At 41.7% G+C, this 24,857-nt stretch overlaps 1 protein-coding gene across 5 annotated transcripts in view; it reads right to left on the minus strand.

Annotated features, from left to right (window-relative positions):
- Nucleotides 1–659: 659 nt before the first annotated feature.
- LOC113634575 (axin-2) overlaps nucleotides 660–24,857 on the minus strand; it is a 78,955-nt gene continuing 54,757 nt past the window's right edge. For 3 of the 5 annotated variants that reach the window (XM_027133620.2, XM_027133619.2, XM_047814194.1), the window contains 10 exons: nucleotides 15,400–16,289; nucleotides 11,458–11,598; nucleotides 8,379–8,481; nucleotides 6,665–6,805; nucleotides 5,513–5,970; nucleotides 5,208–5,384; nucleotides 4,675–4,890; nucleotides 3,740–3,835; nucleotides 2,619–2,792; nucleotides 660–983 (listed from right to left, as the gene is read on the minus strand). In XM_027133620.2, the coding sequence (XP_026989421.2) occupies nucleotides 857–983; nucleotides 2,619–2,792; nucleotides 3,740–3,835; nucleotides 4,675–4,890; nucleotides 5,208–5,384; nucleotides 5,513–5,970; nucleotides 6,665–6,805; nucleotides 8,379–8,481; nucleotides 11,458–11,598; nucleotides 15,400–16,217 (2,451 nt within the window). In that variant the 5' untranslated portion in view covers nucleotides 16,218–16,289 and the 3' untranslated portion in view covers nucleotides 660–856. Of the gene's footprint in view, nucleotides 984–2,618; nucleotides 2,793–3,739; nucleotides 3,836–4,674; nucleotides 4,891–5,207; nucleotides 5,385–5,512; nucleotides 5,971–6,664; nucleotides 6,806–8,378; nucleotides 8,482–11,457; nucleotides 11,599–15,399; nucleotides 16,290–17,331; nucleotides 17,653–21,693; nucleotides 21,715–24,857 lie in introns of those variants that run through there. The other 2 variants (XM_027133622.2, XM_027133621.2) reach the window with 2 other exon arrangements.

Genomic DNA, 24,857 nt, shown 5'->3' on the forward strand with positions numbered 1-24,857 from the left:
CTGGGCAATTCAGCAGCTAAAGGTTAGAGCTACGACAGTGATTTGCTGATCTTCTGAAAATTTAGTGGCATTGAGACCCTAAGAAATGTATAATAATGAAATTTTAAAGAAGTAGTAACTGCACAAGCAGCATTAGCTGCAGCAAAGTATTATCTGAAAAGTGTTTTAAGATGAGTAGGAGCTGTGTGTGTGTGTGTGTGTGTGTGTGTGTGTGTGTGTGTGTGTGTTGCATTACTAAAAAAAGGAACTGAAACAACGGTTTCAAGCAGCGTGTCCTTTCTGTGGACGTTAGATTCAGGAAAATTGGGATATTATAGATCAATAAATACTTAATAGCAATAAAAAAGGATAATAAAAACATCTTCCAAGGACACATGTATATATACACATAGATGTGTATGTATATATGCATGTATAGACATTTCAGAGTTCAATAGATAAAGCAGATGATGCACTGTAGGCTCTATCCATTTGCTGTGGCGTAGTGAACAAATCTGCACCTTCAATGGTTTTATCTCAGAGCAACAAGCTCAAAACAAGCTCTTGTTTTCTAAGGCGGTGTGGTTAGGAAAAGTAAATGGTATTCTCTGCTCCTCTTCATTGGTTGTTATAGTTCCTTCAATTGCTTCATCATGTCCTAGTTGCTCTACTTTTCCCCCCCAAATATATTAACTCTAGGTAGCATTAAAAAGGTTGCTTTGTGCCAAAGGAGTCTGTCTTGCCTCTTGTCTGATAAACGGCTAGCCGTGTATGTGAAGTTCCTGGTGGCAGCGTGTTTGGATAATGGAAGTTCGTTTATTATCCCAGCGCTTGGTAACTGTTAAAAGGCGTACAGTAATCGGATGGCTGGATGTGCTCAGTCCATGCGCTCGACTTTTCCCAGGATCTTTCCTTCGTACATGGGCAACACCGTGCCATCCTCCCAGATCTCCTCGAACACAGCACCGCACTCAAACTCATCACTCGCCTTCTTAAAGTAGTACCTTCAACAGAAAAGAAGAAAAGATATCTGGTGAATAAACATTTATATTTATTATTGCTTTTCCCCCCAGTTAGTCTTAAGGTGTTCCTAATGCCAATGCAGCAAAGGTTTAAGTCAATAAGCCTGGGGTTGACTAGACCTACAGAGATGCACACACAATCTCCAGGTCATGTAAACCTCTCAAGTTAAATACAATATGAATAGAATTGTAAAATGAAAAAAAAAAAAAATCTAGAGTTTAAAAAGACCCTTTCTATTTGGACTGGGATGCATAGCAGCTTTGGCCTTTTGACAGTAAAAACAGGGAGCTTCACAATGACCTCAAGGATGTTCTAGAGGTCAAAGGTCACATAACCCTGGCACAAAGACAGCACTGAAGTTTCATTTGGGGGCCCTATTCTATACTGAGCCCCTAATGATCTGAGGTTTCTTTAAAAAAAAAAAAAAAGGAGCAGGGATCAGCGGGGAAGATTTAATGATCGGCTTTGTAATGGAAAAATGCCTGACTTGCACCATGTGTGGGGCAGCTTTGGAATTCCACAGCCTGCTTGGGTTTATGGGTGAAAGCTGACTAACTTGCACAAACAGCATGTGTGTAAACTTGTTTTCTCCCCTCAAGGACCCCCCCCTGCCCAACACACACACACAGACAGACAATCTTTCTTCAAACTTCCCCCTGAGAATATATACCAAATCTACGTCTCAATTAGGAACAGAATCATCACAGCACCATGTAACCTTGGCACAGATAAGCATTTCCCTCTACATCTCTACCACACTGTTCTCCTTACTATCCTTCATATCCTCACATCTCAGAGGAAATTAATCCCCCTCCCAAGCTAAGCAGTGCAAAGTAAAGCTGCACGAGGACGAAGTGAGAAAGTCAGAGCCAAGAAAAAGAAAAAAGAGAGATGGGGGTGGGGGGGGGGAGTAAAAAAGAAACATGTTTAATGTGTTTGTTGTCGCATCTGGTATCAATATTGTCTGGCAGGCTGGTTTTACAGAGTTACAGAAAGAAATATAGTATTTGAAATATATCGATTACTGATTTTATTATGGCTTTGGGAAATGACACTATTGTTGACTAACAGCTCAACAGGTAACAGGTTTCCAGACACAAAGTCTTACTTAACCCTTTTATTTTTATGAAATAGATTTTAAAGACAAAAGAATATAAGCATGTAAAGCATTTTTCAGCCGTTGTCTAAACGTGTCCTAATCCTCTGTTTGAGATCGTTTCAGGTTTTTGCATCCAAGTTCAAAGGCACTCCGGGTCCTGTAAAACTTTGCCCGTGCTGAAGATGTGCGTTTGTGAAGGACTTGCGGCTGATGTAATCCCGGGAGGAATCTGAGAGGCTGTCAAACGCAGCAGCTCAGTGGGCAGAAAATAATAGGGTTTGGGCCGCAAAGCCATGCTTATTAAGACTGCCTTAGCGTGGGAATCTGGAGGCTGACGTGACCAGATCCATGTGCTCAACACAACTTGCCCCATCACCCCACCCCACTTCTCCACATGCTTTTGATAGTGATATGCTTCTCATCTCAGACATTTCATCTTAATTACAGAGATTCGGTCTGGTTTCAGCTCTGTGGATGCCAGGGAAACAGGCTAACGTTGAAAATAAACCCAATTTACCTGTAGTTGCCTTTCTTGCGGAGTTGTTCTTTGAAATGGCCGAGAGTGAGACTGTGGGTCTTCATGAGTCTGCGGTACGGGATCTCCTCGCCGCAGAAGAAGTAGGTGACCACCAGCTCCGTGCCAGAGTGGGTGATGGAGTGTCCAGCACTCAGCCGCCGTTGCTCTTTCCACCTTTTGAAGAAGAAACACAGATGAATTAAAGCTGTGAAGGTGGAACTGATATCCTCAATTAAGCCTATCAAAAATAATATAATAAATGTTTTATCTAAAGTATACAATGCAACAGTGGTTACATATCCAGCGGTAAAAGCTGGAGTAAATATAACCCATGCAAAAAAAGGTTTAACTCATCTTGTGTTTTATTTTTATTCATTTATTTCTTTTTCTAAAATATACGTTTATATTTTTCTAAAAAAATATAGGTTTTTTTGTTTGCGAAAGTGTATCCTTGATTATTAGAAAAGCCGAGACAGTAACATGATTATGTTGCATCTGAAGGCAGCAGGAGCTGTTGTGCAGCGTGAGACGACTCTGCGAGGGCCCTCCCGAGTTTGATGGATGATGGGCCTTTGTGTCAGCGTCTGGGCTTTTCACTAATCTGACCTCTCGCTAAGAGACCCCGACTGACTTTCGATTCTGCCTTTCTCCTTCCTCCCTCCTCTTTCCCCAATCTTAACGTGACGATCCAGCTCAACCTGTGCACAGTTGTGCAGTGGCAGGCTCAGAGGGCCAGCCTGGACCAACATGTGTTGCAGGGGTGGCCAAAGGGCAAACCCCCAAAAGAACTGTGAAGCTTTTCATTCACTTCCAGAGCTTTGTTAACGCCGCTTCAGATGGCGATGGTTCGCCCTGAGACAGCTGGCTGGCTAAAGGTCAGCCAATTAAAGCTCAGAAGAGGGTGTTTGAGTGTGTGTGTGTGTATATACGCTGGCTGTCAGGTGGCTGTGGCTGGACATCAAACATTACCACAAAACACTGAGATGAGTGACAAAAAAATTTAAGAGATCGTTAAACTAAAAAAAAAAGAAAGAAAAAAAACCACCCCGATTCCTCTTAATTCCTCATCCTTTAGCTCAGCCTACCTGAATAAGCAAATCAAATTAAATGAATAAACGTACTCATCCATCTGCAGAGCAGGGTTGATAAGAGTCGAGCTGCTGTTGGTGAAAAGTGAAGGATGCACTCTCTCTCTCTGCAGGCTGGACGCTGAGTGTCTGTGGGTTTAAGGGACAGAGCTATTGTGTTAGAAGAGAATCAAGAACTGAGCTTCAAAAAACACTGAACCAGAGAAACCGAACTATTCTGACATTTTTCACTTCAGGACCCTGGATGATTTTGCGAGGAAGTGTTGATGTGCCATTGGTTCAGCTTCACTTCCCATAGATGCAGGCAAAATTGTCAAGTTTTTTCGCAAGTATTTCTTCATAACCCAATTAAAGTCTATGGAGCATTTTCTAATAGTAGAACAGCAACACCTTTTTCAGTATATAAAAAAGTTAATAAAAAATGCATCACATGACCATCAGGTATCAGCAAATACTCTGAGTCAATGAAATCTGTATAGTACCTAAACCCATGTCCTGAGTTTTACCTTTGCAAATCCCCAGGATGCATTTTAATATTAATATTCAAAAGGTTCATTCATTCATTTTCTACCGCTTATCCGAACTACCTCGGGTCACGGGGAGCCTGTGCCTATCTCAGGCGTCATCGGGCATCAAGGCAGGATACACCCTGGACGGAGTGCCAACCCATCGCAGGGCACACACACACTCTCATTCACTCACACACTCACACACTACGGACAATTTTCCAGAGATGCCAATCAACCTACCATGCATGTCTTTGGACCGGGGGAGGAAACCGGAGTACCCGGAGGAAACCCCAGAGGCACGGGGAGAACATGCAAACTCCACACGCGATAGGCGGAGGCGGGAATCGAACCCCCAACCCTGGAGGTGTGAGGCGAACATGCTAACCACTAAGCCACCGTGCCCCCCCATTCAAAATGTTATAAATATTAAATATATTAATTATATTGCTGAATCTCTACCTTTGTTTAGTGGGCTTGGAGGCTTCTTCCAGTCTTCGGCAGGCTTCTTCAAGCTGGGTGAGGGTATTGGGTGGGGATAGAGGTGGCATAGTGGGATCCTGAATGAACGGGTGACCTGGATGGTGTGCTCGAGCATGACCACCTACTCCTCCACCACCCCATAAGGGTGTCTTTGAGGACAAGTCGCTTGGATGCATCTTCTTCAGGCCTTGAGAACTGTAAAGGAAGATCTCTCTATTAATTTTGCATTATTGTATTTTATAACTTTATAATTAATTCTTTGGCCAACACCTGCGCTTTAGGTTTTATAGCAGATGTACTCTGTACTCCTTTTACTGGGTTGTCGTATCCAAGTGTGACATTCCAAGCCTTTTCACTGTATATTGTTATCGAATCTTTCCCTTCAACGCTTTTGGATTTTTAATATCCGTTGACGTCTGTCGCCAAAATTGTGACTCAGTGCCTGTTTTTGATTCACTCTGTTTTTGATTCACATACGCCATATAGCTATAAAGTGTGCTAATGTGACTCACCTGTGAGGTTTGTGCTTGTTCTGCCTCTCGCTTTCCAAGATCCACTGCCACACATTGTGAGATCGGACCAGACCGTCTGTGGGGAGCAGAGGTGAGTTGCTTTCCTCCTCGCTTGACTTGCAACCACTCATTCCATCACTAATATTACTAGGACGCTTAGATAATGTGCTGGGACGTCTAAACAAGAGCAAAATGGAATCAGGCCCGAGAGAACCCCAATAGGTAGAGCTCTATATACTTTTCAAATGATATTAATATTAATCCACTACAACAAATGATATTAATATTAATCCACTACAACTCACCCTTGTTGAAAATCAGCTGAGTTGTGGCATCTTGGGTAACAGTAATCTGACCCGGATGAGCCTAAACACTGCGCCACACGGTGCGCGGCCTCGACCTCCATCTCCTCCCTGCTCTTGGGTGAAGCCGAGTGGTGGTGGTGGATGTAGTGGTGATGGATGTGCTTGGTGGAGGGCTGGGTAGTCATCATAGGTGTCTTAGATGGGATAGAACAGTGCATGCTAGGTAAGAGACTGGGGGAGGAGCCTTGCTGATGGTGATGGTCTGGTGAACGGGAGCGAGGCGAGTAGCCTGGTACGCCAGGAGACTGGCACCCTGGGGTTTTTAGGACTCTCGATAAGTGTTCATCCAGGATGGCTTGAGGGTCTTCGTCGCACAATCCCGAAGAGATGAGGTTGAGAGAGGCAGGAGGCTGCTGTGGGATGACGACAGCTAATTCACTGTCATCTCGTTCTTCTTCCTACATACACACAGAACACAAGGGTGTGAGTTAACTGGCATTCTTGCCTGCTGTATTAAAAAAAAAATGCTGGTTGAAATTAAACCGATAATCTATGTTTCCAGTTTGTGTACAAAAGATCTCAAGTTCTCAAACAGTTTCTGCCATCACATAAAGGAAAGGTCCAGCATTTTTTTTTTTTTTTAACCGATCTCTTTTTAATGCATTGCCAGCTTAGAAAATTGACACGGTTTCCAGTCCTGAGGCTTGTATTATAAATGATTCCTGAGTACACAAGTTTTTCGGTCCTTTCACGGTAAAGGGAAATATGACAAAATTCTTGCCTGTGGTTTTTCACAAGTTAAATATATTATTCGACGATCTTCTAGAAACATAAGGCACATACTTTTTATCAGTACCGCAGGCACAACTAATAAGGCCGATAAGGTGCCGAAAGGTCCCGCAGTTCAGAGATCAGAGGTCACATGGTTTAAGAGGTTGAAAGGGTTAGATCTGCCCTGAGGTCCTGCCTCAAAAGAGGCTTTTCATCTAGAAATAACTGAGTGTGATGAGGTGTGGCTGTTTGTTCTGGACAACTGGAAGAATCAGGCATGTATTTATCTATAGGTTGTTGTGACAGCCTAACTGTGCATTTCATCACATATCTATATGAAATGAATTACAGACATACTGGAAAATCCTGGTGTTTACTAACCTCCTGTATCTGCTGCAATCGTTCCTCCAGGGAGCTGAGAGTGTCCTGTTCACGCTTCAGTTTCTCCAGACGGGCAATCAACTCTGCAGCGAATGCAGACGGCTTCACCGGAGCCATCTCTCTCGGCAATCGCTGGGTCCTCTACATTACAAGCGAAAAAGCCCAAGTTAGAGTGAGCTGCTCATCATTACCATGTAAGATGCAATGAGAAATTGAATTATGACTGAATAAACTTTTGCCTCTTAGTCTTTTTTTTTTTTTTTTTGTGACCGGAAACATTTTCCTCGGGATTGTCACTACGGTTTGTGCTCTCTTGTTCTACGGCCTTAAAATATACCAAAAGGGTCAGGTGTGTTATTAATATATAGATTTCCTTATTTTTTTAAATCTCAAGCTATTGACCTGACCATGAATCCTCAAATGCCCTTCATCTCTCACTTCTCATCTTCTTTCTTTAATGCCAACTGCCAAAAGTACCGCCAGCCTTGGGCAAGAGAGCCGGACCAACACATACACACACACACACACAAACACACACGTGTGCGCACACACACACACACACACACACCACCCATGCCATCAGCATGGAGGCTCTGAAGTCAGCCAGCTTCAAAGAACCCTTGTCAAACATCAAACACATGCAAGGAGTGGGGGCGAAGGGGGTGGGGGTGACACAGGCTTTTAAATCCCAGAATAAAAGCCAGATAGACAGAAAAAAGAGCAGGGGGACAAAATTAAAAGAAGAGGAGAAAAATGGGAGGAAGAGGACAGAGAGAGTTGGAGTGAGGGGGCTGTAGGAGATCAGAGAGAGAGAGAGAGAGAAGTAGTAATCTATTTCCTGACCATGAATAAGCCACACCAGGGCAGTTGTCCCTGACTCAGAGAGGGTTTGTATTTCCTGTGAAACAGTGTAGAAGTTTCCGCTAAACTTTTGCCTCCTGCCTGGGGTTTGCAATGTATTGGTGACTAAAATCAAGGAATTTTTTTTAAAAAGAATTCTCAATGTAACCTCTGACCTCGCTGAACACTCAACCCAAAACTCAAGTCTCTGAAACACCCCCAACACCTCCTGCTACCAAACACACCCTGCTGAGCCTTACACCATGGGGAGATCAGAGAGAGGAGAGGGGCTGTGAAGGGGTGGAAAGAGGGGGAGGTTTACTGCGACAAAAACACACTGAGTAAAAGGGAAGGGAAGGGTGGGTGGTTTGGGGTTTGGTTCTCGGCTGGAGGTTGTCACCAAAGAAGCCACACAAGCTGCCTGCCTGCATTCAGCGTCTGATCAAAGGGTGCTGAGAATCGACTCCTGCTCTCACTTCCAGATCCTGACCACTTGACCCCTGTGTCCCACCCTTCCTCCTCTTCCCCATCCTTTGGTTGCGTCATATCGTCTCAGGACCGGAATCTGAATCTAAAATCTGATCGGAACCTTTATCTTCAAACAGCAGCAGGGATGCGAGAGCGTTATTTCTATGGAGATACACGCTGGGGGTTGAAAGGGGAGGGGAGGAGGATGAGGGGGAAAATGCATATGCTAATGCACTCTTTCATTTGTAGCCTTTTATATGAAAATGAGCGGAAGAATATAATATTCTGTCAAAACACGAGCTTGGAGAAATAAAAACAGTGATCCCACTTGGGGGAGAGGACCCAGCTGGCGGCGGCGGGAGTCGCTGATCTGAGAGGGAAGAGAGAAAGACAGAAAGAATCTTACGGGAAAGTGGGGGAGTGAAACTTGTCCGTTGATCTTGACACTCCGGTGCATCTCCCGCTGTAGCTGTTTCTTCGTGCCCAGCTTGTACGGTGGTATCCCGTCCCTGTTCAGAAAAACAAAACAATCATAAGACCACGAGACAACACTCATTAGACTAAACACCGAATTAGGTTTCAATTCTGTGAGGTACAAATGAAAGGCTCGTTTGGTTTGGAAGCGACCTGCTGACCCATTATGTTTTATTATTGGAAAATGTCTTGCTTTGAAGGCTGCATACCACAGCCTTCTTCCTTGACAGCAGATCCAGTAACCCTTGCCTTTACTGCATTCTCTCCTGCCCTCTTTAAGTTTCTACAACATTAAAGGCATTAGCAACACAACACACCTCTCCTTAATGATTTGAGATGGGACCCCGGGGACCACCGTTTACTGCCTAACGTCAACATTAGCTTTCACACCCCCACCGAGGGCATGAGAGAGCCATCAAAGTCCGGAGAGATCCGTTAGCAAACACAGGGCTGCTCAGTAGTGGGGGGGTGGGGGGGTCGAGGTGGTCTCTTTCTGATAACTAATCTTAAAAACACGCAGAGAGACTTAATAACGATGCTGATGAGTTCATTCGGAAGTGAAGATCTACTCTGCATGGGAAAGGAGGTGTGTGGGGTGATGGTTTTAACGATTGGAACTGATAAAAAATGGAAACAAGATTAAACATTGAGGACCAGTGAGTGAGTGAGTGTCAGTGAGCCGGACTTTTTCCTTTATTTGAGATGAAATGCGCTAATCGACGTATCTCCGCTGTGATTTGTTCATGTCCGAATGAATTTTTGTCAACCGCTGTTTCAGTATTTACATCCGAACTCTATGGAGCATGACCTATCCTGAATACTATCTCTCTCTCTCTCTCTCTCTCTCTCTCTCTCTCTCTCTCTCTCTCTCTCTCTCTCTCTCACATCTCTCTGTTTTTCTCTCTTTGAAATCTCACACTCATGCACATATGCGCTCCCTGCCATCTTCATTTGGCAACAGCATCTCGCAGCTCCTCTGATCTCAGCAACATCAAAAGCTCAGTTTGTAAGATAAGGTAATGTTTGAAGTTGGCACTGCCGCATTCCCTAGAGTCCAAGTAAATCCATAAATAAGATATAAGCAAAGAAAAAAAAAAAAAAAAGAATGGGGCTGAAATCACCTCTAACCCTGCCTTTATGCCTTTATCTCAAACTGTGATTCAAATTTGTGCGGTGCCTTTTAAACTGTTCTAGATATCATTGTTCATGTAGGAGAAGACATATTTCATGAAACAGCTAAAGAGGTTGCTAAACTCTAACCATCTGTGAAGAACTTGGCAGGATTGTTTAGCTTCGACAGTTCTATCGCTAGTTTGTATTACTTCAATCGACGAAAGTGGTTTGAGTTTATCCCTATTCCAAATGTATGCTGATTTGAGTGAATGGAGAAAAGTTCTGAAAGAAAATGTTTGGTGGTTCAACAAACAGAAAAACGAACAAGATTAGAAATGAAAGAACTGGAATTAGAAATGATTTTGCTACCTGCTACCTATTGTTAGCCAAGTTAGCATTTCTGGGAGAACGCCTTCAATGGAGTGGCTTTCTCAGTGATGAATACCAGTAGCCCCCCAATTAGCATTATGCAAATTACATCTTGCTAATTAGTGAGTTGTAGTACTCAGCTGGAGTTTGGTCATGTTAGCAGTTTGGATGTACTTTTCCTAAAGTGTGCAAACCAACACAAACAGATGGATTAGCGATACGGATAGCCTGTTCCTCTATAATTTTAAAACCACAACAATGTTAGAGTGAATGAAAATAGCCTTCTCTTTTTCTCTCTTCAGGGGGAATTCATGCTTGCCGCCACCGACAATTCAGTCGAGCAACTAATTTTCAAAGCAGTCTGAGTTGCTCTCCCAATCCCCCCTCACCCCACCTTCTCCCTCCTGAAGCTCTGGGAGCCAAACAATGGGCCAAGAGCGCCATTCAGCTCGGCCTTTCATCCTCTCTGAAACCACGTAAGGCTCCTTTGAAGGGGGGGGGGGGGGCGCTGTTCAGTGTGTGTGTGTGTGTGTGTGTGTGTGTGTGTGTGTGTGTGTGTGTGTGTGTGTGTGGTGAAGGGGTTAGGGGTCACAATGAAGGAGTGTGATTTTAATTCCCAGCATTGGGAACCCCAGGTGAGTCGTCTGTGGGTCCAGGAATGAAGTCTATGTGCTCATCTACTCCTCCCTACCAAACAAGCTCTGACACTTGATCTCATTGCGCTAAGGCTGCTGGGAAACCGCAGTAGTGCAAAGCGGGTAAAGCCTGGCTTGCAAGCCATGCCAAACCCCCTCCCTCTTTCTCTTACTCTAGCTAATGGCTAATTTTACCGTGCAGATTTGAGAAAGGGAAACATAGTGATGAGAAAAACAAAAACACCAGTAGAGGAACAAAGGAAAAAAACGGATGCAAGGAAACAAACAACGGTGAAGTTTGGGAAAACATCACACAGTTCTGTAATTTGAGAGATATCCTAAAATCCAACTTAGAGCACTTTTAACCTTATTCTGTGTGGCTATCCAGATCTGATCTACACCAAACAACAGCAGGAAGTCCAGCAGGACTAATGATTCCCTGGTGTGATGAGGGTTTCCAAACTTAAGCTGTAAGGGTTTTCAGACTTTGCTGTATCAGCATTACTGTTAACTCTACACTAACTACGCTTGTGATATTCTAATCTTTTATGCTAACTTTTGTACCAGAATCATTTGGCATGACATTTGAGATGCTGCAGGAGATGTTTTTAACCCTCATGCTATGGCATGAGACACAGTATTTGCTGACTTGTGGCCACCAGACCTGGAAATTCTTGAAAGTGTCTATGCAAAAGCTCTGCTGGTCATCAATAACACTCCACGTGTCCACCAAAATCCTTTTATTTCATGTTTCTTGTAAGTCTTCCTCTAATCATAGTACGGTTGTTACACTGTCAAAACAGCTTTTGTAACTGCTTTAGTGCCGTATTCTTTACAAATGGAAGCTGGTTCTTTAAACCGGACAAACGTTTTTGATGGAAACGTAGCACTCACACACTGCTGTCAGTCATGGACATGGAGTCATCAGTGGTGGCGTCGCTGGACACCTCGCTGTCATTAGCGCTGCTAGCTGGAGCTACCACGTGACCAGAGTTCACGAAATACGGACTGGCCGGGTCTCCTCGTTTCTGAGCCCTGAAAAATAAACCAGGTCGTTAGTATACACTCAGGATAGTAAAGTTGCATAGCAAAGTTGCATAAAATCTTTGTACAGTCTTAACAGACAGACAACCATTAATGTCAACGCCGTACCAATACATTTATTCAAAATGGCAAAGTACAGACAAACTCTTAAGTGAACTATTGGAAGATGACTTGACACCTTCATGGTAGTAATGTATGTTATGATGATATTGCATTCTCAAATCTCAAATTATTATCGTTTCTAAAGCTTGAGCCACCACTTCTGCTGTCATGGGCAGTGGTGGCTCAAGCGATAAAGGGTTGTTGATCAGAGTGTCAGGGTTCAAGCCCCAGCATTGCCAAGCTGCCACTGTTGGGCCCTTGAGCAAAGCCCTAAACCCTCATGGCTCCAGGAGTGTTGTATCATGTCTGACCTCAGGTCCATTCTGACTTAAAAGTTGGGATATGCAAAGAAAAACTTTCACAGCGCTGTAATGTGTATGTGGAAAAAAAAAGTGTTTGTTCTATTTCTATAGCAACAGCTACATCACAGGGACACATACTGAGGAAACCACACACACACACACACACACACACACACACACACACACACACACACACACACACACACACACACACACACACAAACAGTGTTGCTATTTAACAACGATAAAGTTGAAGTAGTCTCCATTGCTTATAAACAGTCACCCAAAAACTGCTAATTCTTCAGGACTTCCTGGTTTCTCTGCAACATGACATGCTGTGTTCACCTAAAACAACCCCATTGTTGATTATCTTCCTATAAATTTACCCTGTCATGTTTTATTGCTTACAAATGACACAAGTAGACAAAGGTCATCCGGGTTTAGTTACAGTAACAAGCTCGCTTAATATTTCGACGAACGATTCTCACTTTTTACCATCAAGTCAATCCTTACGACATACACTTCTTACTGTTACATCACTTCCTTTATTGCTGACGTCCCTCATTCGGATGGATTTATTGCACGTTTGAGTTCCTCTCTCTATATCTCTCTCATTCAGTATGTCAACAACCAACAACCACTTCCCTTACTTCTGCTGTCTACACCCCCATCTCACTGTTTGGTTTGGATCAAAAAGTTTCCCGCACTGTTCTACTCCACCGCTTTGCTTTCTCTTTCTCTCCCTCCTCTTTCCAGCCCTCCCTCATTCTCTCTCTGTGTCTCTCTCTTTCTCTCTGTCTACTTTTTGTCTTTCTCTTCTCTCCTGCTGTGCTGCATTCCTGCGTCCCTGGCAAAAAGTGGGGAGGTAGGGGAGGAGAGAGAGAGATAGAGAGAGAGAGAGAGAGCGAGAGAGAGACAGATAGGGAGAGGGAGAGAGGGAGAGAGAGAGAGAGAGAGAAGGCAACTATGCCTACTACATGGGGTCATTTGTGAAAAGAGGAGATAAAGAGAGAGAAATAGGGAAAAGAAAGAGAAAGAGAGAGGCACAGCATGACTAAAGCCATAAGCCCAAGCTTGACCTCCTACTCTACTGTGCACACACTCAGCTGGTCTCTCTCTCTCTCTCTCTCTCTCTCTCTCTCTCTCTCTCTCTCTCTGGCATAGACTCTATCAGAGAGATTTCAGAAAGAGATAAAAGGCAGAAGTAAGACCAGCCAAAAAACAGTGAGATACAGAATTCTAAGGGAGAAGGAGCCTCTTTAGAGGAGGGGGTGGGGTGGGGTGGGGGGTGTTTGAAATTAGTTCCACATGTGTCAGATAAAAACTCCATCACACACAGAGTTGGCGCAGGCCGTGGGGAAAGAGGAGGGATGTACCCCAACACCCCATATCCCAGTTTCTCTCTCTCTCTCTCTCTCTCTCTCTCTCTCTCTCTCTCTCCTTGAAAACACCAGCAGGAAGAATCAGAGATGCCCTTATGTCAGTGACACCCCCATCCTCCTCATAACAGCAGCGGCAGGACACTTTGTCTCCACTGACACACACACACACACACACTTTGTCTATGTGCTGGCAGCCACATACACACACACAGACACAGAGTTTGGAACCATTTGGTCATGCTTCTTGCTTAAGCTCTTTTCATCTGCCCACTTTTTAAAATCCAGAAAAAGAGCAGCCGCGTTCTGTTTACTCCAGTGATCTGTCTTTAAGACACAACAAAGGACCGGGGGAAAAAACTTCAAGTGCATTGCAATGTAATTGTTTCCAGATGTCTTGCGCTTTATTGTGTGGATGTACTAAGACCAGCTCGGTCAGTGTGCTATTAAAACCAGGCTTTGATTGAAAATCATGCAGAAAAACCAGAGTTCTTTCTTTTTTCTTTCTTTTTTTTTTAACACGGAGCTTGGTGTCAGTGCGGCGCAGCTGCGTTTGGAAATGTCTGTGGAACAGAACACAAAGGCTTCCTTGAAAACTTCTTATCTTTCATCTTGGACCAAAACTAAAATATCTTCCTTCTGCAGCTCAAGTGTGTGTGTGTGTGTGTGTGTGTGTGTGTGTGTGTGTGTGTGTGTGTGTGTGTGAGAGAGAGAGAGAGAGAGAGAGAGAGAAGAGGAGATGTAAAAGAGAAAGAGAGAGAAAACCAGACACAGACACACATTCAGACACACAAACACACCAATTTAAAGCAGTTCAGCTGCATAACTAATGAGTGTGGAGTGACAGTCTGTCCCTAAACATTAGTGTACATACATACACACCACAGTAAAAGAGTGCTGAGTATCGGGTTTGGATTCAAAACCGCATAAGTTTGACTTCAAAAAGCACAAAGCAGACCACCAGATGGCTGCATTCAAGAGCGTCATAATTTAACATCCATGAAGGTTTTTAAGTCGTCCGGGGCGGATCATTGAATTGTCTTGTAGTGCTAAGTCAAAGCAGATGGACTTGTGTCTTAATCATAATGATGCTTTGCCACACGTTCTCTGATCATTCTTTTAATTTCATATCCATTATGGTTTTTTTTTCTCCAGGACAGGATATAGAATTGTCTTGGTAAGTGATAATTTGAAGCAGATGGACTTTTGTGTGTTTGTATTAATCTTAGATGTCTTGCCACTTGTTTTCTATCCCCATACGAGTCTAACCATTATGACTTCTGGAAACGTTCTGGGCTAATAACCTGCTAAACAATTAAAGCAATTGGGCTGGCATTGCTGCTTAATGTTTCATACTAACAAAGTCATTAGGAAGGATTCAACACCTAGCGCTTTCATGCCATTCATATCGTTTCACCAATAAAATGACAATACAGGCCACCAGATGGCTGCAGCTATTATGCAGGTATTACATTGTCAAGCAGGAGTAAGTTATCAAAGACTCATTATAATAAAGATGTCTCCATCCTTGCTGTGTGATAAATATGGTCTTTCAGATCAGACCATATAGACTTATGTAGCACCTCAGAAAGCACATAGGGTCGCTTATTAATCAAGAGCTCTGGAATGCAGAACTCTGATCACTAATCAAAACTTGACATATATATATATATATATATATATATATATATATATATATATATATATATATATATATATAAAAAAATAAAATAATTATTTTTGACAGCAGCCATTAAAGAGTTTAGAAGTAAGCAGGGTGGATGGATTTGTGTTAGAATAAAGGTGCTTCAGGACTTGTATCCCTGATCATTTCTATGACCTGAGAAAACCTCACTGATGATCTGATCTGATCTACTGTTCCAAAACAAATAATCACTAGTGCTTTTTCTTACAGCTTACCTTATATTATAATATAATAGCCTGTGACATGCATTAACGCATTTTACATAGACATTGTATTATGGTCATGTAGCAAACGTTTCTTTTACCTGCAGTCTGCCGTGCGCAGCGTCATGGTGGCGCGCAGCGTCTCAGCAGAAAGCCCGACCACAGCTGCCAGCGCTTTGGCCTTTAGCTCACCGCAGCTCCACTCCTTGTCCTCTATTAGCGGCGGCAGGTAGCCGCACACGAGCTCGAGGCTCGCCAGGCCGCCATGCGCGTGGGCGTGGCCGGCGCACGCCGCGTTCTCGCCGCCGGAGCGCACGTAGTCCAGGTAGATGTCCGAGGTGAGAAAGGCGCGGTAGGCGCTGTCCTCCAGGCCGCCCTCAATCTCAGTCTGGGCCTGGTCGAACATGCGCAGTTCGATCCGCTGCTTCTTGACACTCTCTCGAATGCACGCGCGCGTCGCCGCTCGCAGGTGCTCGGCCACCACGCCGCGACCCTCTACATAGCGCTTGTATATTGCTCGCGCCACTCGGCGCGTCTTAGCGTCCTGCAGGTCCATCTGCCGAAAGCCGTTGCAGGCAAACCAGAAGTCAAGCGCATCCTCGCAACGCTCGCGCTCCAAGAAAGTCCGGAACAGGTGCGCGCCGTCCTGGTCGGCCAGCAGTGAGCGCAGGGACTTGGTCCACCGTGCGAGCGGCGAGTCTGGGGACGCGCTCCCTTCCGGCTCACCCAGGCCATCCTCATCTCTTCGCGGCGCGCGCGGCGTTTTCACCGCGTTCTTGATTTTCATATACGCGGACGGATCACAACGCAACGACAACGAAGACGGCGCGTCCTCTTCACCCTCTTCTCCCGGTACCGGTGGACGGGGCGCGTCTTCCCGGAAGCTGGTGGTCACGGGCTCAGTGAGCGCGCGACTCATGGCTCCGTTTCCTCTCCACGCGCCTTGGATCACTTCTCAGGAGCGAACGAAGTCAAGGAGCGATGAGTCTCTCTGTAACACAAATACATCGAGTTCTCTTCAGAAATATAGAAACGACCTTCTCGGAGACATGAACTATGTTTAGCATTTATTAAAATACATCAGTTTCATGAGCAAATCTTAGCCAACGAACATACAAATGCTTGACATGATTGATCCATTAGCGCACAAGAAAACTTTTTATCTGTCATTCGTTGACATCCGCAAGGCTAAAAAAGCCTCGAGCGAAACGACGATGTTGAAAGATGTGTATTGATCATTTTTCCAAATTTGGAATCAACAGAATGAGACAAATCCTCTCTATATCTCTCTATTAAACCAAGCATCCCATAGATGTAATAGTTCTATCGTTCTGTTATAAAGCCTAACGCACTGAACGTGTTCACTAGCTGATACAGAACCAATAATACTTTGCAATTTGTAGGAAATCTTTTGAGACAGATTCTAAAACCCCCAAAAATGAAACTAAACGCAAATTATACTCCTATACTCATGCAGAACTCATAGAAGAGACCAATGCTTCATGGTTAGAGACATAAAGTGTCTCCTTAGATTTTAGAAAGTGTTGCTTGTTTTTGTTTTGGTATATTAGATCACCTATGTGTATTTCTTAAACATATTGTCCACATTGTTATTCCTATCAATCCAAATAGGAAATATAGCCATACAGTGTATCCTCCAGATTTAAACTCCCAAGTGCATCTCTATAAACTTTTGAACTTTGATGCTTTGCCAGGTTTCTTAGAAACGGCGGTATTAGCACAAGAGGTGATACTACTCAAGGAGCTCAAATGGTTTTACTACACAGCCCCAACCTTAATGTGTTGCTATAAGGGCTTATAAACAAACCCAAAACGTTTTCTCCATGCGCTATGGGCACGAGCGAACATGATACCTAACGCAAGGCATAAACAGCTTAGAAATCATGCATCCAAATCAATGCGACTCAACAATCGTTACCATTAAGGTCACAAAGCAGCAAACTATATCTAAAGCAAGGGCATGCAAAGCAGTTGTCATAGCAACTAAAAAAAGATGCGGTGTACGTTCGTACCATATTTTCAGCACACTGCAAAAAAAGTGAAGAAACGTGCGGAGTTGAGCTCGAAATATAACGCAGTCCTTGGTTTCAGCCTTCAATTTACGTGATCCGATAATCCAGATTTGATATCTAATTCGGTATAATCCAGGAAAATGTTCCTCTGGTGTAAATCCGTGCAAAATAATGGACTGATGTGAGTGTGTTCTCATTGAGACAGAGAGAGAAAGAAAGACGCTGCGGCTTCGCTTGTGTTCCATTCAGCAACTGGTCTGAAGTAAAGCATGCTGTGGATCCTCCTCTCTCTGAGCAGAGGAGGTATCAGAATATCAAAGGGTAGTACTACACACACACACACACACACACACACACACACACACACACACACACACACACACACACACACACACACACACACACACGCGCGCGCGCGCAAACACACACAGCGCAAATACACACACACACCCCTCCTCCTACTCTCAACGTCAAAACGAAACAAGGGTTGCCAGATCTGTATTTTTCTTCCTATTTATTTCTAATACAACATTACAATATAGATACAAAAGATTTCCAGACCAATGATTAAAAAAAGGCTATATTAACCAAGTGTGGGTTACAAAAACTACCCAATAAAGAATTACGCAATTTACGCAACAAACTTTGATGTGGTGCGCGCCGGCAAATATGTCTAAAGGGAAGCAACAATCAAAAAGATTTGTGTGGATGATAACAGCATTTAGAATGATGAATGCCTGTTCAGGTATTGGGGCTGGCCTTACAGAAGTGAATATTTGTATTAGTTTGAGTTCAAAAGTCTATTTAGTCTGGTCTCTAGTCTGGTCTTAGCTCTGATTTAAATATTTTCTAATTCTACTGTCATTTTTCTCCATCGTGTTGTATAGAATAAAAGTGTACCTAAAGATATGAGCTGGTCCATACGCCCGTTGATGGAGGGTATAGATTTTTTTGGGTCCCCTACTCATTCTAGCGAATGAACGAGTTTGCCAACAGGTGGCGCTATATTTTGATGTAATATGATAAAAGAAATATTTGCCTGTATGATGTGAATAATATAATATAATATAATATAATAATATCAAATATATTGAACTATATAAACATAATAGTGTTTAATATTATTTATATTATTAACCTGCAATAAATCTTTAAAAAAAATGGTGATTAAAAAAAATCTAATATCTTTATCTTTATGTCTATTTCTTTGTTATACTTAATGAAGCTTGAGAAGACTAATAAAGTCTCCAGATATTAAATGCACATTCCTGTTTTTCTTTCACCAGCTCTCTGGTTTTGAAGTATTTAGCAGTATCTGACCTGCTTCAGGCTATTTTTAAAACAAGCTGTGGTATGAGGCTTTAACTAAGAGCACTTCAAAGAATGTCACACCTCCCACTCAGGTCCCGGAACAAACGTGTCTTATAATTTCACACTTTTATTAGCCAATACTGGCCATAAAATTATAGCATGGAAGTGGATCACCCTATAACACTTAATGCTTGGTTTGTTAAGTTGTTAGATGGAGGCACATAATGTGGGTGGCAAGATTTTTTAAGGTGTATAGTATTTTATAGGATTATTAAAGAGCTGATATAGAGATTGCTTTAGTTGCCTGACGAACTTTCTGGAAGTAATAAAGTCAGAAAAATGTGTAAACTTGTAAATTCATAGCAATTTACACTACTGTTTGAAAACTCATGAAGACCAAAGTTATGTTTAGTTCTGGGGATAACATTCATAACCTTAATCATAACCCCATCTTACTATAACTATAAACTTGTATAAAATCTCATCACGTTCAATCACCTTGTTCAAATTCTTTTGACTTTCTGCCACAATCCTGTGTATCCATATATATATGTGTGTGTTTATATATATACGTATATATACGTATATATATATATTTGGAGTACATTATTTTAAACAGAAAAAGTAAAAAGTTAATATGCAATGTAAAAAAAAAAATGTGGAGATAAGCAGAACATGAGATTATTTTTAAAATGATAGTCCAAAAAAAAAAAAAAGATTGTGTCCAAAGAATCAAGGCTGTAATGCAGACAGCTTCCCCCAATATCACTGCTGAGAGAGAGAGAGAGAGAGAGAGAGAGAGAGAGAGAGAGAGAGAGAGATTCTACCCCATGCTACTTCAAAGCGTATATTGTTCCTTTGATGTTCAACACAAACTCTACAGACCAAGATACATTTAAATACTTGAATTTGCACATAGATAGCTTGATAGATGAGCTATAGCTTGTCTTTAGCCACAAAATTACACACAAGTTGAAAATGTTTCAGTTCAAGTTTCTCTTGAAACCTTTCTATAGTACATAGGGAATACATCAAGAAATGACTTTTACACCTCAGATAGTCCACTAAATCTTAACCCACACACCAGTCTGTCTCAGTTCAGTGAGCTGGCTATGAGGAAAATGTGTTCCTAACCCATGCACGTGCACCTGTTGGCCATTTCATGGCCATGGTGCAAGGGAGAGAGCATTGCAGTGCAGGCCTTTTTTTCTCTGAAGTTGACCTCTCCCCGACCCCTTTGTAGTGTCCTCGGCCATTTTCACAGGGGAACCCCAAATGTTTAAAAAGCCTGGGACAGGAGGTGAGAGAAGCCACTAAGGAGAGGCCATAAAACAAGGTTACCGAGAGGCTAATTTGAGTCTTGTGCAGTAGAACAAATAAAATGTCACTGATGGCGATCCAGGAGGCAATTAAAGAAATCGTTCAGCAACATTTTCTTTCCCTGAGTGTATGAGAGAGGTTGTAGGCAAATGATATATTATCCAACATTCTCCATACTGAAAACACCATTTGGCTGAATACATTTTTATTTATGTTAAAATCCAGGACACTTTGCTGAGAAGTGTCTGGTTCTGTTAGCAGAGCAGGAATGAATAAAACACAGGGTATGTTGTTGCATGAAAACAATAAACGGATACTTTTAAACGGTGTAGAGTGAAGTACAATCGGAAAATGAATCACCATCTCCTGACTAATCAGAATCGAGAATCCACAGCACTGCTGAGTAGATTTGATTGTTTCTCTCATTAATTTATTGCACGAAACAAAACTCTCGGCCAATGAAACAAGACTATTTCCAGCTAGAAATCATTTGCTCATAATCAAATAGTAAATAATATTAGACAAATATTGGCTTTCATTTGATAAAGATCTATATATCTTTTGGAAAATCTTTTCAAATCGGATTAGCAATATGGTGATATCATCTCAATATCACAATCCATGCATAAGTACATCATCCTGACCAAATATACAGCCCTACTGCTTTTCTGCTAGTTTTGCCAACAAACTTAGAATGATGTGTAGCTAGTATTATATCTAGAGTAGCTATAAGAGTGTTAACGGTGGAAATGCTAGCTTAGTTACATTTACGGCAGACAACCTTATCCAGAGTGACTTACATTTATCTCATTTAGGGACCCAGCAGTGGCAGCTTGGGGGCCCTGGGATTTGAATTTACAACCTTTTAGTCAGTAGACCGACACCTTTCTAATATACTGCTTTAGATTTGTATATATACAATCCTCCACTTGTAGTATATATATATATATATATATATATATATATATATATATATATATATATATATATATATATATATATATGTGTGTGTGTGTGTGTGTGTGTGTGTGTGTGTGTGTGTGTGTGTGTGTGTGTATATATATATATATATATATATATGTGTGTGTGTGTGTGTGTGTGTGTGTGTGTGTGTGTGTGTGTGTGTGTGTGTGTATATTAGCATTATATAGCGCATCCCTAGACTAGAATTTTTGTTCCCTTTGCCTTTTTAAAGTTTGTTGAGTGTCAAGGCTAAAATGTTGAGCCAGATTACCCATTACCCAGACATAACACTAAACAAGATGGAAAGAACAAAACACACAATATCACCTTTCTAATGTCTAGGAAGATACTTGACTCATGCATGACCAGCTTTCATGTTATAACTGAGGAGTGCAAAAGCCACCCTGTCTGCATACACTGCTGTCTCTAAAAACTACACTACTGCTACTACTACTAAAACTACTGCTAAATACACTGCTGTCTCTCTGTACTTTGTGTAATCTATCTATCTATCTATCTATCTATCTATCTATCTATCTATCTATCTATCTATCTATCTATCTATCTATCTATCTATCTATCTATCTATCTATCTATCTATCTATCTATCTATCTGATCTTTTCTTTAAAGGCATGAAAGCCATTTAATTTTGGGAAAGTGTCTCTAGGGTCACATGTCATTTTCACATACTTTATTTTAGTAATAAGTATTTGCATTACTTCAAGTGAAAAAGACACCATTAACAACTTCTGTTGTTATTAACTGACCTGCAATTCCTGGACAACCAAAAATGCCACTGGTTGACTCGAAGCGAGAACGTTCTTTTCCATGGTAACACACACCGGCACTAGGAGCAGGAGAATAAACAAGTCTTAGGTTTCGTGTTGATTTAAATACGGCGTTAGCAGAAGTGCAGGAAGAAATAGTAGCGAGTTCAAAGGCACGCGAGATTGCAGCTCGGACAGGAGCATGAAAGCTAATAAAGTTAAGTAGGCCTGCGTCTGGGGGAAGGACGAGCATCCTGCTTTGAACAGAGCCTGTGATCAGTCGCCTCCCTCAATTAGTGTATTGTCCACTTGTACTTTCAGCCTGGGGGTTAAACTGCTGGTGCAGGGCTTTGAAGTGCTTATCCCTTCATCTGCAGTCAGATGGAGAAAAATCTGCAGGGCAACAGTGAAAAAACCAACAACACAGTTCTTCTTCCAAAAAAAGAAGAAGAAGAAAACCATATAGAGACGTATAACTATGTATGATTTAAATGATATGCCGATGTCCTCATGTCATCTCTAATAAATAACCAGATATGGGATGTTAGCATCTCAAATTGCGTCATCATCATCATCATCATCATCATCATCATCATCATCATCATCATCATCATGCCAAACCTATCAGAATATATCATTAATTTTGAATTTCTTAAAACAAAACATCCCATAAACATTTTCTGTTAGGTGGTGTAACATTTATGGAAGGAGTCTCCAGTGTCAGCGCTTTGTAATTGCGTGTAAATTTTCTTCCAGGAGAAAGTCATCAGGTCTTTTGTTTTCGTAGGTAGAACGACATGCTAGGAAAGTTATTTGAACATTAGTGGTTCCTGTTCATCTTCTGTAGAATAATTCTAAACCTACTGACTGGACACAGTCTGGTACCTTTGTATGCTTGACCTAAATTTTACAGAAAAAAATGTAGAAAAACAAAGCAGCTATATTCATTAGATCCCTTTTCAACTAGCCCACTAGTACAAACAATATGAAACAAATAGGAGAGTGTAAACTAGAGACAGATGAAAATATGGAGAGAGAGAGAGTGAGAGAGAGAGAGAGAGAGAGAGAGAGAGAGAGAGAGAGAGAGATGAAAGAAACCAAGAAAAAGAAGGCAGAACTGAGCTCAGTTGTCAGCAGAATCAGATGGCTTTGGAGCCAGCAGCAGGCAAATATACAATTAAACTGTGGCGTTAAGACTGGCTTTGAAGTTGGACATGCTTCCTAACGCTCTTACAGTCACAGAAAGAAGCCATTCATCCTGCTGTTCCAGCCCGTTAACGGGATAGACTTAAAAGGGCCAATTTGAAGAAAATAAGCAGAGTAAACTTTAATTCCGACACCAGATCCGTAGTGGGCGAGTATCATCATAACCGTTAAAGACAAACCTGATTTTCTGTTCAAAGTTACTGATGTGTGTGTGTGTGTGTGTGTGTTAGTTATGGGGGTTATTAGTCTGTGCCTGTATGTGTGTGTGAGACAGCTTTTCAGATTAATTACGACTCCGCTCATCGTTTTTAATGTTGCTAATCGTATTTTGTGGTGGCTTAAAAGTTTAATAATGTACAGGAATCGTTTTTGATGTTCAGTGCAGGGGGGAAGGTGGCACAAGAAAACATGTCTTCAGAAGATTAGTCCCAGCAAGTGATAGCCACAAAGCATTATGGGTTTCCAAATTCCAAATAAAAACATAGAGAATATAACAAATGTCACGTTGTCCAGGTGTTTTTATTCGAACATTAAAGTTTATAATATGATACCTTTTTAAATCACAGTATTCACAGGTGTATTTCCATATTAAATTATTAAGACTTTTTTTTAAAATGTCAACTGACTTTTAATTGTCAATTAACCAATATATATTAGTTAATCAGTAAAACTATATTAGTTAATGAAGGATTTAAACTCAATAGGTTAAAACCTAAACGGTACATTGAGAGTAGTTCTATTAAAAACTAACACAGTGTAGAATTTCAGATGAACTTTAGGTATGTCATGAATAGTAGTCTGTAATTTGATCGTAGACCAAAACTTCGTCATATTTAACAGTCACCGGCTAATCGGAACTGTGATCTAACATAAATATGTTAGCTGTGTCCTCTAACCCTACATTATTCTCCATTTGAATACGCTGAAGAGCAAGATAATATTACAAAAACACCCTGTAATATATATTTAGCACTACCCACTATCCTGGGTATTTGTATTTATAATTCCTCCTGCTTATATACCCTACTGCAGACTTTATGGTTCTGCTAGATGTTCAGTGAGCAAAACTACTGATTTATCCATCCATCATCCATCCATCATCCATCCATCCATCCATCCATCCATCCATCCATCCATCCATCCATCCATCCACCCAGCTAGAACAGCCACCCACCCAGCCAAATCCATCCATTTTCTTTTTCGATTATTTTATACAGGTTTGCAGGGATCCTGGACACCCTGGACCGAGTGCCAACCCATCAGAGGGCTCAATCACACACATTCACACATTACAGACAATTTGGAGACGCCACCACAGCGCATGTCTTTGTACTGGAAAGAAAACTAGAGTAACCAGGAGAAACCCCAGAAGCATAAGGAGAACATGCAAACTCCACACACAGGGTGAAGGAAGGGATCCAACCCCTAATCTCAAAGCTGCGAGTCAAATGTGCTAACCACTAACTCGCTGTATCCCTAAATATGATTTTTGTTTTAAGTAAAATAGCCTCTGTTGAAACGAAGTGATCATTTTCTAAATCTAACCTAGGGGCTATTTAAGTTCAAACTATGCCATGATAGAATGTATGTTCAGGTTTTTTTTGCATTTTTTTTTTTTCACTTTAACAATAGCGGTTCGTATGTATTGTATATGATATTGTTTGTTTTTTTCATTTAAAGTTACATTATGGAAAGTCCACAAAACAAAATAGTTATCGTTACCGTTTATTTTATAGCAGCTATAAATGACCTTTTCTAGCTAGTTTCTGTTTTTTTCTCTCGCTCTTAAAGTTAACAAGACAGAAAAATGCTGTAAAAAAAAAATAACTGGAGACTCCTTACAAAAGCACTAAATATACTTCTTACTGAACAATTAGACACTTATGAATGCAGAAATCTGTGTCTATATGAGTGAGCTGTTAGGATAGATAGATAGCTAGATAGATAGATAGCTAGCT

Source organism: Tachysurus fulvidraco, chromosome 5 (genome assembly GCF_022655615.1).
Source record: "Tachysurus fulvidraco isolate hzauxx_2018 chromosome 5, HZAU_PFXX_2.0, whole genome shotgun sequence".
NCBI classification, from domain to species: domain Eukaryota; kingdom Metazoa; phylum Chordata; class Actinopteri; order Siluriformes; family Bagridae; genus Tachysurus; species Tachysurus fulvidraco.